Below are 14,614 nucleotides of genomic sequence, written 5' to 3'. Positions count from 1 at the left end.
CATGAGATACACAGCAACCTAAAGTCAAACAATCCTGATGACAGACCATGGAAAGTCACATTTATTTTTTAACAATTAAATGAATAATTTACTCAAAATGGAAAATTCTGCCATCATTTACTCACTCTCACGTTATTCCAAACCAAACCTGAATGACTTTCTTTCATCTGTGTAACACAAAAAAGAGACTGTTTTCTCATGCTCCATAATGGATAAGTTTGCTGAAGTCAAATCTTTTTTTAAATATTGATATTTAGTTTTTTTTTCAATTTGAGTAATTTTAGTATTTGAATATCAAATTAGTTTCCAAAGCGTTTATTTTATTTTATTTTTTATAATTATTATTTGTTTTTTCAAATGCCTAAGACTTATTTAACAGTTTTTATTTAACAATAACAAAACTGCCTAGTTCTCTTTGGTGGGTTCATGAGAAAATTAACAATGTTTTATTCATGAACAAAACATTCTTTTGAGTAATATCTTTCAACAGATTATTGAGTGCCTATGGCAGAAAAATGATTTCAACTTTGCATACTATGTGCAAATGAAGAATAAACATGCTAAATAAACATGTTAAAATATGCCAACTAGAATTGTAATTAAAAATTGTAGATTTGAGGATTATGAATTATTTAGTAGACATGGCACATTACATATATTAAAATGCAGCATTATTTAAATTTGATGATGTGTCTATGGTATGTTCACAAGAATAATGTTTTAGTTACTGATTCATTGGCTTACCTGAACAGCTTTCTGGGATTGGATGTCTACAATGAGCAACCTGTTCAGCAAAGGCTGTGTGGCATAAATGAACTTGTCCTTCACATTGACGGCTGATGTCCATACACATTTCTGATCCTTCTCTCCCTCCACTTGTGGACAGACCTCCTCCTTCAGGAATAAGGTACAAAAAAAGGTTATCAAAAATGACTACACATAGAAATACTAAGGATTATTTGAGTGAATGCATTTCAAATGTGGCTCTTCACGTAAAAGGAAACTATTAAGAACACTTCTGAGTTGAAGGTCAACAATGCTACTAAAATTTCAATGAAGCCACAAAAATAAATTAGTTCTTTAGAATAAATGAAACTATACAACTATAAAATCAAACAGTATAAGACTCTCTAGTGCCTGCCTCTAGGCAAAGGACCTTGTGGATTTGGACCGATAGTGGGCAGAAGTGTCATCATGGCCAAATGTCAGACAAACTCTGTCAAAATGTGAGCGGCTGTCAGGCCTGAGGCTGAATGTGCTGTGGTTAAAGAGGTGAGAGCTGCCTGATTGATGGCCACAGGTTGTGCAGAAGTGGGCATCTCCTGTGGTGATTCTGTTGACTGAGCTACTCAAGGGCTGTCGACGACAATCAAGACGGAGACACAGACAGATGTGACTGGATGCGTCTGGTCTAGCGAAACCTCTTACAAAACTCAAATAGAGTATTATTTGGCAAGAACCACTGCCTTTTACGCACATTTGGTTATTTTTAATGATCTAAAAGACTCAAAAGTGTACTAAGAATGAAAATAAAACACCAACAAAAAAGATTAAGAGAGTATATGGGTGCCACTTATCAAATTTGATTGTCCCAGACTTAAAAATACTTAAAAAATACTAATTATATTAAAAAGTTAAAAATGTAAACAATAACATAATAACAACAACAATAAACAACATTAATAATTGTACACCATTTCAATATATATATGTGACCATGGACCACAAAACCAGTCATAACGGTCAATTGATGTATGGTTTGTTAGGATAGGACAATATTTGGAAGAAAAAGTCATATACACCTAGGATGCATCGGGGGTGAGTAAAACACAGCCTAATTTTTATTTTTGGGTGAACAAACCCTTTAAGACTGGTTTTGTGGTCCAGGGTCACACACACACACACACACACACACACATTTTAATGTATGTAGATTTAAGTCATTTTAACATTGACTATTAAATCAGCTGCCAAAAACTGCAACTGCAATTTTTCTTTAAAATGATCAGTGAATATTTAAAAAGGAGGGACATACATGTGACAGTGATTTCCCACAAGCAGAACATAGGAAAAACATATCGTAATGTTCTTCAAATGTTCTTCCCCAGACAGAGTTTGCACCGGGGCTTGCCGTTAAGGCCTGGCATTTGATTGATGTCCTAATAGAGGCCTGCTGCCTCTCTGGAGGCTGGAAACTCAAGCTCTCACCTCCCCGAGCACCAAATAAACACAGCTGTCTCATCAGCATACCCAGCTCCAATGAAACAGCAGAACAGAGGAAGGCAATCATTTAATAGCTTGTGTAAATCTAGCAGCTGTCTATCAGAAAGAGCCGAGAAATGATACGCAGAGTCAGGGAGGGATGTAAGCGATGTAAAGTGATGAAGGCGGAGCTCAACTGATGTCTGTGCTGAGGATCAAACTCCATGCGGTTAAATTACTGGTCATGTCAGGAGAGGAAGCTCAGTGCTGATGTTCATTTCAATATGTAACCAGTAGAATTAAGGAAACGAAACAGGAAAAAAGATGGAAACTCGGATGGAAAGAAGTAAGGAAGGAAGAATGGAAAGAAAGAAAGAAGGAAAGATAGAAATAAATACAAAAGGGAATAAAGAAGGAAAGCAGGACGGAAGGGTGGGTGAATAGAATGAAGGGTGGATAGATGGATGTGTGATGGATGCATGGAATGAAAGAGAAAAGGAAGGAAGGATGGACTGATGGATGGATGGAAAGAATGAAAAAGAAAAGGGAGGAAGGAAGGATGACTGATGAATGATGGAAAAAAGAAGAAATGATGGATGGATGGAAAGAATAAAAAAGAAATGGAAGAATGGATGGATGGACGGAAGGAAAGAAGTAAGGAAGGAAAGATGGATGGGTGAACAGAATGAAGGATGGATAGATGGATGATGATGAAACAATGAAAGAGAATGGGGAAAGGAAGGAAGGATGGATGATGAAAAGAAAGAAGAAATGGTGGATGGATGAAAAGAAAACGAGAAAAGGATAGATGGAAGAATGAATGGAAAAAAGTAAGGAAGGAAGGATGGATAGGTGAACAATAAAGGATGACAGATGAATGTATGGATGAAAGGAAGAGTGAAAGAGAAAAGGGTGGATGGATTGATTGAATGAAAGAAAGAAAGAGAAGGAAACGGAAGGAAGGAAGGAAAGAAAGAAAGAAAGAAATGGAAGGATGGATGGATAAAAAGAACAGCATACATTATACTGTATGTAGCCCTTCATGCAAACACCAGCAATCAATCATTTTTGTTGTAAAATAATTGCATAAATATACTGATAAAAAAACTGCAGTCATAAACTTCACACTTTGCTTGTGGTTACAGCATGCAGGAGGGAAAACAGAGGCTTTATGTTGCACATTTACAAGTACTTAAACATTTCTTTTATACAACAGCTCACCTGCAGGCCAAGAAGCTTCTCGCTGGGTTTGATGTGTCTCTGAATCTCACAGGCCACTGGCTGGATGACTTTAATACCGTCCTCATAAAACACATAGAACATGTTTCCAATCCCCAGACCTATAGTATCACATTGATGAGTTTGTTCAGGGCTCAAATCCCCCCAAAACAAGGGTATCTTCAACATTACCACTAACACTATCATATACCTGAATCCAGACATACACTAGACATTAATATTGTATTAAAACACAATGTTTACTTACCTTCTTCTCTCCACAGGATGTTTGCCACTGTAAGAGAACACAAAGAAGACTCGTGTGAGAGATATTTGCTGTACTCTACTCATCTAAAAGTTTAAAAATCCATCCCACCAGAGATACAAGATGAATTCACACTTCTGGATATAAAAACCTCCCACAGATTATTGCAACAACATTTGTATTCTTTTTGGTTACACTTTACTTGAAGGGGTGTGCATAAGACTGACATGACACCTTCATAATCATGACATGACACCTACATAATCATGACATGACACATGTCATGAATATGAAGGTTTTTTATGCATGTTTATGACAACTGTCATTAAGTGTCATTCGCTCAGTTATGTAATTTTTAATGCAAAGATGACATTGTTTGAGATGTCTTTGTTATGGGCTATGGTTAGGGGTAGGGTTAGGTTAGGGTTAGGTCAAATAATGTCATATTTGCATTAAAAATGACATAACTGAGCGAATGACACTTAATGACAGTTGTCATAAACATGCATAAAAACCCTTCATATTCATGACATGTGTCATGTCATGATTATAAAGGTGTCATGTCAGTCTTATGCACACCCCTGCAAGTAAAGTGTAACCTAAATTTTCACTAAGAAATGTCAAATAATTTTTTTATTCAAAGAACAATAACATACAGTATAAGTGTCATTTGCTCAGTTATGTAATTTTTAATGCAAATATGACATTGTTTGAGATGTCTTTGTTATGGGCTATGGTTAGGGGTAAGGGTAGGGGTAGGGTTAGGTTAGGGTTAGGTCAAATAATGTCATATTTGCATTAAAAATGACATAACTGAGCGAATGACACTTAATGACAGTTGTCATAAACATGCATAAAACCTCCTTCATATTCATGACATGTGTCATGTCATGATTATGAAGGTGTCATGTCAGTCTTATTCATACCCCTTCAAGTAAAGTGTTACCTTTTTTTTTTCTATTGTGGTTTAATGCTGAGAGTTGTGTTTGATTTGGCCAAGTAATTATACTCTGCAACCTGAGGAGCTTATTGATTTGACTCGCTCATGTATAATCAATACTGTGTCAGCATTGCACATTGAGGTCAGCCTGCGGGGATTTATACACTCACACACAGTCACCAACCACACTGTTCACACAGAGGAAACAATGTACATTAGGGTGCAAGTCAGAGCTTATCTTTGCATTCAGCATGATTATTTACCCATAACTGCTGGAGCTGTATTACATTTTAAAACACTTAAACTTTGGAGATTGAGATCTATGCCTTTAACACCAAGCATTTCTGCAGACTCTGTTGATCTTCTCCTTGATTCCTTTAACTCAAAAGTTAAGAATGTTATTGATGATATTGCTCCTGTAAAAGTCAGACTGGCAGACAAAAATCTGCTTGCAGTACAGTGTATGAAAAGACAATGCAGAAAAGCTAAGCGGATGTGGCGGAAGACGAAACTTGAAATTCACTATAGCATCTATAAAGACAGTCTTCATGCTTTCAATGTGGAACTAGCCACAGCTAGACAGAGTTTCTTCTCAAACCTTATAAACAGTAACTTAAACAACACTCACACTCTTTTTGCTACTGTTGAGAGACTGACAACACCCCCCCAAGTCAAATTCCCAGTGAAATGCTCTCTGACAGCAAATGCAATGAGTTTGCGTCCTTCTTTTCTGAGAAGATCATTAATATCAGGAAGGCGATTAGCACATCCCCAAGTTATGCAGAGGTCAGACAGATTCGACCGCAATATCAAAAAGAAGATACTATGTCTATTTTTAAAGCAATTGATAGCAACATTTTGGAAGAAATAATACAGCACCTAAAATCCTCAACCTGCTATCTTGACACACTTCCCACATATTTTTTCAAAAGGGTGCTAAACTGTTTAAAAGCAGAACGGATGTGGCGGAAGACGAAACTTGAAATCCACTATAGCATATATAAAGATAGCCTTCGTGCTTTCAATGTGGAACTAGGCAAAGCTAGACAGTCATTCTTCTCAAACCTTATAAACAGTAACTTAAACAACACTCGCACTCTTTTTGCTACTGTTGAGAGACTGACAAACCCCCCAAGTCAGATTGCCAGTGAAATGCTCTCCGACAGCAAATGCAATGAGTTTGCTTCCTTCTTTTCTGAGAAGATCAATAATATCAGGAAGGCGATTAGCACATCCCCAAGTTATGCAGAGGTTAGACAGATTCGACCACAATATCAAAAAGAAGATACTATGTCTATTTTTGAAGCAATTGATAGCAAAATTTTGGAAGAAATAGTGCAGCACCTTAAATCATCAACCTGCTATCTTGACACACTTCCCACATCTTTTTTCAAAAGGGTGCTTAACTGTTTGGAAGCAGATCTCTTAGAAGTGGTGAATGCCTCACTTCTTTCTGGGACGTTTCCAAATTCCCTGAAAACTGCAGTTGCTAAGCCCCTTCTCAAAAAGCGCAATCTTGATAACACCATTTTGAGCAATTATAGACCAATATCAAATCTTCCTTTTATAGGCAAGATTATTGAAAAGGAAGTTTTTAATCAGCTGAACAAATATTTAAACTCAAATGGATACCTGGACAATTTTCAATCTGGGTTCCGACCGCATCACAGCACAGAGACAGCGCTCATTAAGATAATAAATGATATTCGCTTAAATTCTGAATCTGGCAAAATATCAGTGCTGGTACTACTAGATCTCAGTGCTGCGTTTGACACTGTCGATCATAACATACTACTAGAGAGACTGGAAAACTGGGTCAGGCTTTCTGGGATGGTAATCAAATGGTTCAGGTCATACTTAGAAAGGAGTGGTTATTATGTGAGTATAGGAGAGCATAAGTCTAAGTGCACGTCCATGACATGCGGAGTCCCACAAGGCTCAATTCTTGCACCGCTCTTGTTTAGCCTGTATATGCTCCCACTAAGTCAAATAATGAGAAAGAACCAAATCGCCTATCACAGCTATGCAGATGATACCCAGATTTACCTAGCCTTATCTCCAAATGACTACAGCCCCATTGACTCCCTCTGCCAATGCATTGATGAAATTAACAGTTGGATGTGCGAGAACTTTCTTCAGTTAAACAAGGAAAAAACTGAAGTCATTGCATTTGGAAACAAAGATGAAGTTCTCAAGTTGAATGCATACCTTGACTCTAGGGGTCAAACAACTAAAGATCAAGTCAAGAATCTTGGTGTAATTCTGGAGACAGAATTATGTCAAAGCAGTAACTAAATCAGCATACTATAATCTCAAAAACATTGCAAGAATTAGATGTTTTGTTTCCAGTCAAGACTTGGAGAAACTTGTTCATGCCTTTATTACCAGCAGGGTAGACTATTGTAATGGTCTCCTCACCGGCCTTCCCAAGAAGACCATTAGACAGCTGCAGCTCATCCAGAACGCTGCTGCCAGAATTCTGACTAGAACCAGAAAATCTGAGCATATTACACCAGTCCTCAGGTCCTTACACTGGCTTCCAGTTATATTTAGGATTGATTTTAAAGTACTTTTACTCGTTTATAAATCACTCAATGGCCTAGGACCTAAATACATAGCAGATATGTTCACTGAATATAAACCTAACAGATCACTCAGATCATTAGGATCGAGTCAGTTAGAAATACCAAGGGTTCACACAAAACAAGGGGAATCTGCTTTTAGCTATTTTGCCGCCCGCAGTTGGAATCAGCTTCCAGAAGAGATCAGATGTGCTAAAACATTAGTCACATTTAAATCTAGACTCAAAACTCATCTATTTAGCTGTGCATTTATTGAATGAGCAGTGTGCGATGTCCGAACTGATTGCACTGTATTTTATGTATGTATAACCATTTTCTGTTTTTAACTGTCTTAAATTAATTTTAAATCAATTTTTAAATAATTTTCAAAGTTTTTAAATTCCTTGTTTTATTTTTGTGATTATAATTTTTTTATGATTATTTTACGTTCTTTAATGTAAAGCACTTTGAATTACCATTTTGTATGAAATGTTCTATATAAATAAACTTGCCTTGCCTTGTCTTGCCTACTAACAATGATCAAATACCTTTAAAATGGGTCTTATGGCAATCAAGCGGCTTAGTAGTGTCGCTGAAGCATAACCAAAAAATATCACACACAATTAACTCCTGAATAATTCCAAAAGCATTTTAGTACAGAAAAAAATGGGATAATAACTACAATAAAACACTTCCATTAGGAAGAAATGATTCCTGATGGCCTCAGCATTTGTGCTAAAAATAACAATGATGGCCATTACACACAAATTATCAATATGCCATTATTATGCTTGTGTAATATTTGTTACCAAGGATCTATAGTTAAATAAGACTTGTTAGCATGAAAGAACAGTACATTATTCCAATAATAGCCAAATTCTCCTCCTTATTACTTCTGGACTGTTCACTAGTGCAGTTTGTAGTGAAGATATGACCTCCAACTGTTCCTCAGCAATCTGATTCAATCGCTCAAGTCTGCGAATCAATCTTCCACAATTCACCTGTGCTACAATCTCTACACCAAGCGATTCTCATTCTGCTCTCTCACTTTATCAAGCAGACAGGAGAGCAGAGTAACGGAGCTAGAGTTAATCTTTAAAAAGTCCTTAGTCAAGTTCTTTTTCTATGAGTTAATGCATCAGCGCAATCTAAAAGACTTTTGTGAAAAATATTGCCATTGCATCAGCAACTGATGAGGAATGTAAAAAAGACTCAGGAAACATGGAGTTCCACTACAGTATGAAAGCAGAAGGGAGTGGTTTGGAAGAAATGTGATCTGTGTAGACCGAGTCTTTTCCAATAACACAGAGTATTGACACAATTCATCACCAGGCAGGGAAAATAAAGAATCATAGAAATAAGAGGTTGCTTTCAATGGCGTAAGGACACTGGCGAAATAAGGAGTCAAAGTTTCCTCTGTTGATCTGGGTACAAAGCAAATTCATATTTGATGTTTATACAGTTTTCATGTTAAAGGAACACCATTTATCTTACACTTTAGACTCCCTAAAGTCATCAATACCATAATATTTTGTGTTGATACTAAAAAAAAATTCTTCTTAAATCTGTAAAACATTTTTAAATCACTTCAAACATAAAAGCTCCGAATCTAGTTACATGTACAAAATACCATGTTCCAAGTCAAAGAGTCATAAACTTTCCCTCCGAAAGTTGAAGTCACTATTGGCTCACTGACCCTCTGGAGATGTGACCACTCTAGAAGTTAAAAGGCCTCACATCATTGACCCTTCTCTCTCTTCTCTCTTCTTCTGTGCATTTACCTTCTTGCCTCTCAGACATCCAGTCTGCAACTGCAACTTTTCACCTGGAAGAGAACTCTCCCAATCACTGAGTCAGAGTAATATCTTTGGAGTTTGTCACTCTTCAAGCCTGGAAGTACGTGATCACAATTCCAACACCACCAAACCTTCAAACCATCAAGACTTTCACCCGAGACTGCATCCAGACCCTCATTCAACGGCCAAGGCAATGCAAGTATCGCACATTTAACTAAACGAAACAGAGGTTTAGTATAAGCTGTAGACCCCATTGTAAAATGGCTCTGATGGTTTCACTCAACTGACTCCTTTCCATAGCTTCACTCTCTGGTTTCTCTAGCACAGTGGTTTTCAATCCTGGTCCTGGGGCCCCATTGCTCTGCACATTTTGTTGGTCTCCCTTATTTGACACACTCATCTGAGTTCATGGAGCTCTCACCTAATGACCTGGTGATCTGAATCAAGTGTGTTAAATAAGGGAGACATACAAATTGTGCAGAGCGGTGGGTCCCCAGGACCATTAAAAGCCACTGCTCTAATGGTTTCATTCAAGTATTTTAACTCCCCTTTGTATGTATGCGTGAGTGTGTGTGAATGTTTGTTAGACTAGTTTTGTGTTAGTGTTTAGTTAATAAAACTTTCGTGCACAAATTTCTGATTCTGTCACTGCTTGTGGATAATGTCCCTTTAACGATTTGATCTTGTTACATGCTCCAAATAATTGCAATTAAATATAATTAATTGAATTTTTTTTATATACATTTCCATTTTGAGCTAATTTGCAAACAAGCCTAAGGAAAAAAAGCAAACCTCAAAGTCTCAGTGATTGTCCCCAGATTCTGCCTGGTTGCCAAGGCGTTGCTATGCGGTTGCAGATTTGTTTTGATTGATTGTCATCTCTTTACTATATGGTTGCAAAGGTGTTCTGAATGATTTTAACACGTTACTATGTGGTTTCTAGGGCATTATTATGTGGCTTCCAGTGTGTCTCTATAATATTCCTCCATAACATGATAATATTCCTATGAAATGTTTTGAGTGGTTGCCAGCATGTTATTTTGCAGTTGCTTAGGTGTTCTGAATGATTGTTACCACATTGCTGTGTGGTTGCTAGGGCATTACTATGTGGTTTCTAATGTGTTCTGAATGGTTTTGCATGCTAATATGTTTTTGCTAGGGCATTGCTAGGTGGTACCTTGCTAGCTCTAAGTTTTAATAATAGTCCTAAAATTCTAGCTGGTTGCCAGGTTATTTGTTTCTATGCAGTTGCTGCAGTGTTATGAGTGGTTGTTATCATGTTGCTTTGCAGTTGCAAAGTTTTTATGAGTAAGTTTAATGTATTGCGTTCTGATTGCTAGGTGGTTCTTCATTAGCACTCGTGAAAAATCCTACCCCCACGTGTCGATTATGTTTCCCCATTCTGATGTTCTGGCTGGTTGCCAGGTATGTAAATGCTAAGGTGTTCTGAGTGCTAGCTTTGCTAGATCAAATGAAAAACAAGAAAACCTCCCAATGTTTTTGATAGTCCTCAAATTCTCAAATTCAAATTTGAAGCAATGTAAAAAAATGAAAAGTAAAAAATGAAAGTGGCAAGATAGCTATTCTTTTTTTTAAATTAAACAATTTAAAGTGGAAAAATAAAATATTTTTAAACAAAATATGAATTTTTAAAAAGCTAAATTAAAAAAAATTAATGAAATAAAATAAAAGCTGCAAAAAAACCTGATGTAATTTTTTTTACTGATTATTTTGAGGATGCACTGTGTCCTTTGCCTCCTTATAGAAAAAGCCCATAAAAAACTATTTATACATTGTATTGCATAATTTAGCTCATCTATCCATCAAAATGGTTCAGGTTAGTGGAAAATGGCTGCTGGGAAAAACCACAAACCTTACCTCAAATGCACTCTGACCGAAATGCTATGTTCCCGAAACCAGAGTCACATTTCAAGCTGCTAGTGGGAGATAAAGCAGTGGTACGAGTCGACTGTGATGGCGTAATAGGTGAAGGCCAGTGTTAGACTCTAATTAGGTCTCCAACACAACGGAAAACTAATCAAGACAGATGCCTGGGGTCTGCGTTTCTGCTTTGCCTCTCTGAATCATTCATGGACCTATCAAAGTACTCATGAGTTGAGAATGCAACTATGCGTCTATCACACTAATGCTCCATTATGCAAATTCCCCTGGTGGTTCTGCATAATTAAAAGAGCGAACATGATATAATTATGACAATTATGAAGACGCTATAAGAGAATATGCTATACGACTTACGGATTTGTTATAGTAACCTTTCCCACTTTCTAAATGTGGTGTGTAGCGTGTATATGGAAAAAATACTGTGCATTCAGTAGGTTTGGAAGGTCATGCTACCTTACAGAAGAGTGAACTACCTAATTTTGCTGGTATTGCTTTCTTTAAACTTTAATACAAACTCTTACAGTCTTTTGGATATTGAGGTTAATGCCCTCAGGTATAGGGCAGCACCTCAGAGAAGGGCTGATGCTGAAATAGACTCCAGAAAATGCATTTGATGGAAGAAGGAAAAGAAAATAGCCACTAATTTCTGCCTTAGAGCGGTCATACAGAGTGTAAGGTTCAACTATCCAGGAAAACTGGCCTTTAAACATATCTTTGCACACACCGGATGTGCTCAGGTTGGTCATTATACTAATAAACTATTATATATATATATATATATATATATATATAAAAGACTCCAGTCTTCAGTGTACATAAATAGACGAATTATGCACATGAGTAGTAACATGAATTAAGAAGAAAAAATTTGATTTGATGCCAACCTCAATCACTTGGTGTTATGTTGCAGCTATGGGCTATATTTATACAAGTATAAACATGAGTTTTAGTTAATAAATAGTAATGCGTCATCCAATAATGACAATTCTCTCATTCACTCACTCTCAAGTCGCTCCAAATCCATATTACTTACTTTCATCCATGCAACACAAATACATTCCATGCAACCACTTAAAAAAAAAAAAAAAAGAGTTTAAAAGTGGTCTGTATGATGTATATGCTATTTTAACATTTCTGGAGTAATACAAAAGCTCTGGGTGAGAAAAAGAGCAATTTACTGAAACCAGCTGTGTGAATTTCGACTAATAGTAGTGAATGAATTGTTCAGACAAGTTTTCTGAATTAGAATAAACTATACATAAAAAAACTGAAAGAAAGAAAAGGGCCACATACAATGCAATTTCTTTACTAATGTGCACTTAAGGATTGTTTATACTCCAGTTTGGACGCGTACACGGACGGATGCAGACTACTTGTATTTATACTACTGAAAGTGTATGCTGGGGTCTGCTGGGAAGACGTGTTCCACACATGCGCAGTAGATTGGCTTGAACAGTAAACAAACACGGGCAATTTCTCTCCATGAGTTATTACACATCTGGCTGTCTTTATATTGTCTTTATATATGATCACTGGCATATCCCAGCATGCAATGGCAAAGAGATGTTGACATTGTTCTGATGGGCCTAGTCTGTGACAGAGCAAAACACAAAATTACATGGTGTGAAATGATAATTCTGACAAGATCCCTACAGTAGAGCCTAGACTGCCTGATCCAAAATAAATAAATAAAACCCCGGATAAACAGATAAATGGACAATTTAACCATCCCATTTGGCTTTTGGCGTGGCTCTTGATAACATACGAGAGTTTTGTGTTTGACTGTGAAATTGTGGGTACTCAAAGACCTTTTGTTTCTCTGCATCTGTTCCTTTATTTCTGTTCACCATCTCTCATGATAACACCGGAGCAAACATGGAATCCTATAATCAAACAAGCACACAGCTGCAGGAGACCACAGGGAGAGCAGCACTACTATTGTTTGTAAGTTTGCAGCAGGTGGTGTTTATCTGACAGCCTTAAATACTTGGCCAGTATATTTTTCCCCTTGACCAGACAGCAACAGCATATTGTCTCTCTTCTTCTTAGACGATGAGCACAATCACACCTGAGTGCTTTGCATCACCCCAGCCTCAAATCACTCATCTGTTTAAATCCTCCTCCCACAGCTCACATCTGCTGACATTTCCACTGAAAAATATCTTCCGGGACAGGAGATGTACTCAAATATTTGATGACAGTAACTTGCTGCAGGAATTGCTTTACTACTTAACTGAATCAGGGTGTTTGCATTGTTTTACAAGGGGCACTGTTTCTGGTGTCAGACTGTTAGTTTAAGCCTAAAGGTGAAGTGTGTCATTTGTGTGCCACAAGCAGTACTAAATGGAACTTCAAAAATAATAATGTTTCCAAACTGGTTTCCCAAAAACCCTTTCTTCCAAAGCTAATTCTTGAACTAAGCCAAATTACCTCTTTGATAGATCACAACATTAAAACATACTTTTCTAAAGCAAAAAGTATCTGGAAAAAGGAGGCACAAGACTGTACTTAATTCCTTTTTTTGAGGGAACACTGAATGTATAAATATAAAGAAAGAATGAAAGAAAGAAATTTATACTTTTATTCTGCAAGAATGCATTAAATTAATCAAAAGTCCATGTTACAAAATATTTCTATTTCAACGCAATTTTGAACTTTCTAATTATCAAAGAATCAAAGAATGTTTTGACAAAAATACTGTTTTTAACATTATAATGATTTCTGAAGGATCATGCGATACTGAAGACTGGAGTTATGGCTGCTGAAAATTCAGCTTTGCCATCACAGGAATAAAAATAGATTTTAAAATATACTAACTACACTGTTAATAATTTCACAGTGGGACTTCTCTTGTATCTAACTGCACTCTCAGAATTTTCTTGTAAACAAACAGCATCACACTGTGTTTCTACAGTGCATATGTATTATGAAGGCACCCAGCATGCAATGCAGCTTGAATAGATCATGCAGTAGAGCTTTTTAAAATTCTTGTTGGTTTTATTTGTGCTATTGAACTTGTTTTTGGTTCACTTTTAGCAGTTTGTGTTGTTTGTTTATTTTGTAATGTTGGTTTATGTTGTAAGTGTTGTTTTTATTTGTTAAGTTTTACCATTGTTGTGTTTTGTATGTCGAGTATTGATGTCACATCTTTCAAAGAGGAATCTCAGCAGTTGCTTCACTATTGTGAAAGATCCATCCACAAACAGTTATGAATAAGAATAAGTTATTGATTAATCTTCATGCTTAAATAACGCTAAAATAAAATCTTCATGTTCATGTTCATCTTAAAATCAGGCAGTTTGCTTATTTTATATTATAGCTTGTCATCTTTTTAACAAATGTTTTCATTTGTCCCAAACTTTTAAACGGTAGTGTATATATAAAAATGTATGATGATTTTTAACTTCTGGAACCCTATTGGTTAAGGCAGAGGTCAACATGTTGGGCTGATTAAACAAACAAACAAAGCAATATTTGAAAACGTCAGCTATGAGACTTACTGTGTATTTGTTTCTACACATTAAACTGGGAAAGACAATGCATTTTAAAGGGGTCATATGATGCGATTTCAAGTTTTCCTTTCTCTTTGGAGTGTTACAAGCTGTTCGTGAATAGATAAGTTGCAAAGACTAAAGTCTCAAACCCAAAGAGATATTCTGTATAAAAGTTAAGACTCGTCCACGCCCTCCTAAAACGGCTCGTTCTAACACGCCCCACATGTCTACGTCAC

At 36.5% G+C, this 14,614-nt stretch overlaps 1 protein-coding gene across 2 annotated transcripts in view; it reads right to left on the bottom strand.

Moving 5' to 3' along the window:
* Positions 1 to 699: 699 nt before the first annotated feature.
* LOC107741087 (follistatin-related protein 5-like) overlaps positions 700 to 14,614 on the bottom strand; it is a 117,870-nt gene continuing 103,955 nt past the window's right edge. For both annotated transcript variants that reach the window (XM_016553683.1, XM_016553689.1), the window contains exons 11-13: positions 3,689 to 3,715; positions 3,424 to 3,542; positions 700 to 894 (exon numbers count right to left, since the gene is read on the bottom strand). In XM_016553683.1, the coding sequence (XP_016409169.1) occupies positions 733 to 894; positions 3,424 to 3,542; positions 3,689 to 3,715 (308 nt within the window). In that variant the 3' untranslated portion in view covers positions 700 to 732. The remainder of the gene's footprint in view (positions 895 to 3,423; positions 3,543 to 3,688; positions 3,716 to 14,614) is intronic.

This window comes from Sinocyclocheilus rhinocerous, unplaced genomic scaffold, assembly GCF_001515625.1.
Source record: "Sinocyclocheilus rhinocerous isolate Xijiao unplaced genomic scaffold, SAMN03320098_v1.1 scaffold431, whole genome shotgun sequence".
NCBI lineage: Eukaryota > Metazoa > Chordata > Actinopteri > Cypriniformes > Cyprinidae > Sinocyclocheilus > Sinocyclocheilus rhinocerous.
This window is presented reverse-complemented; position numbering and strand designations above follow the sequence as displayed.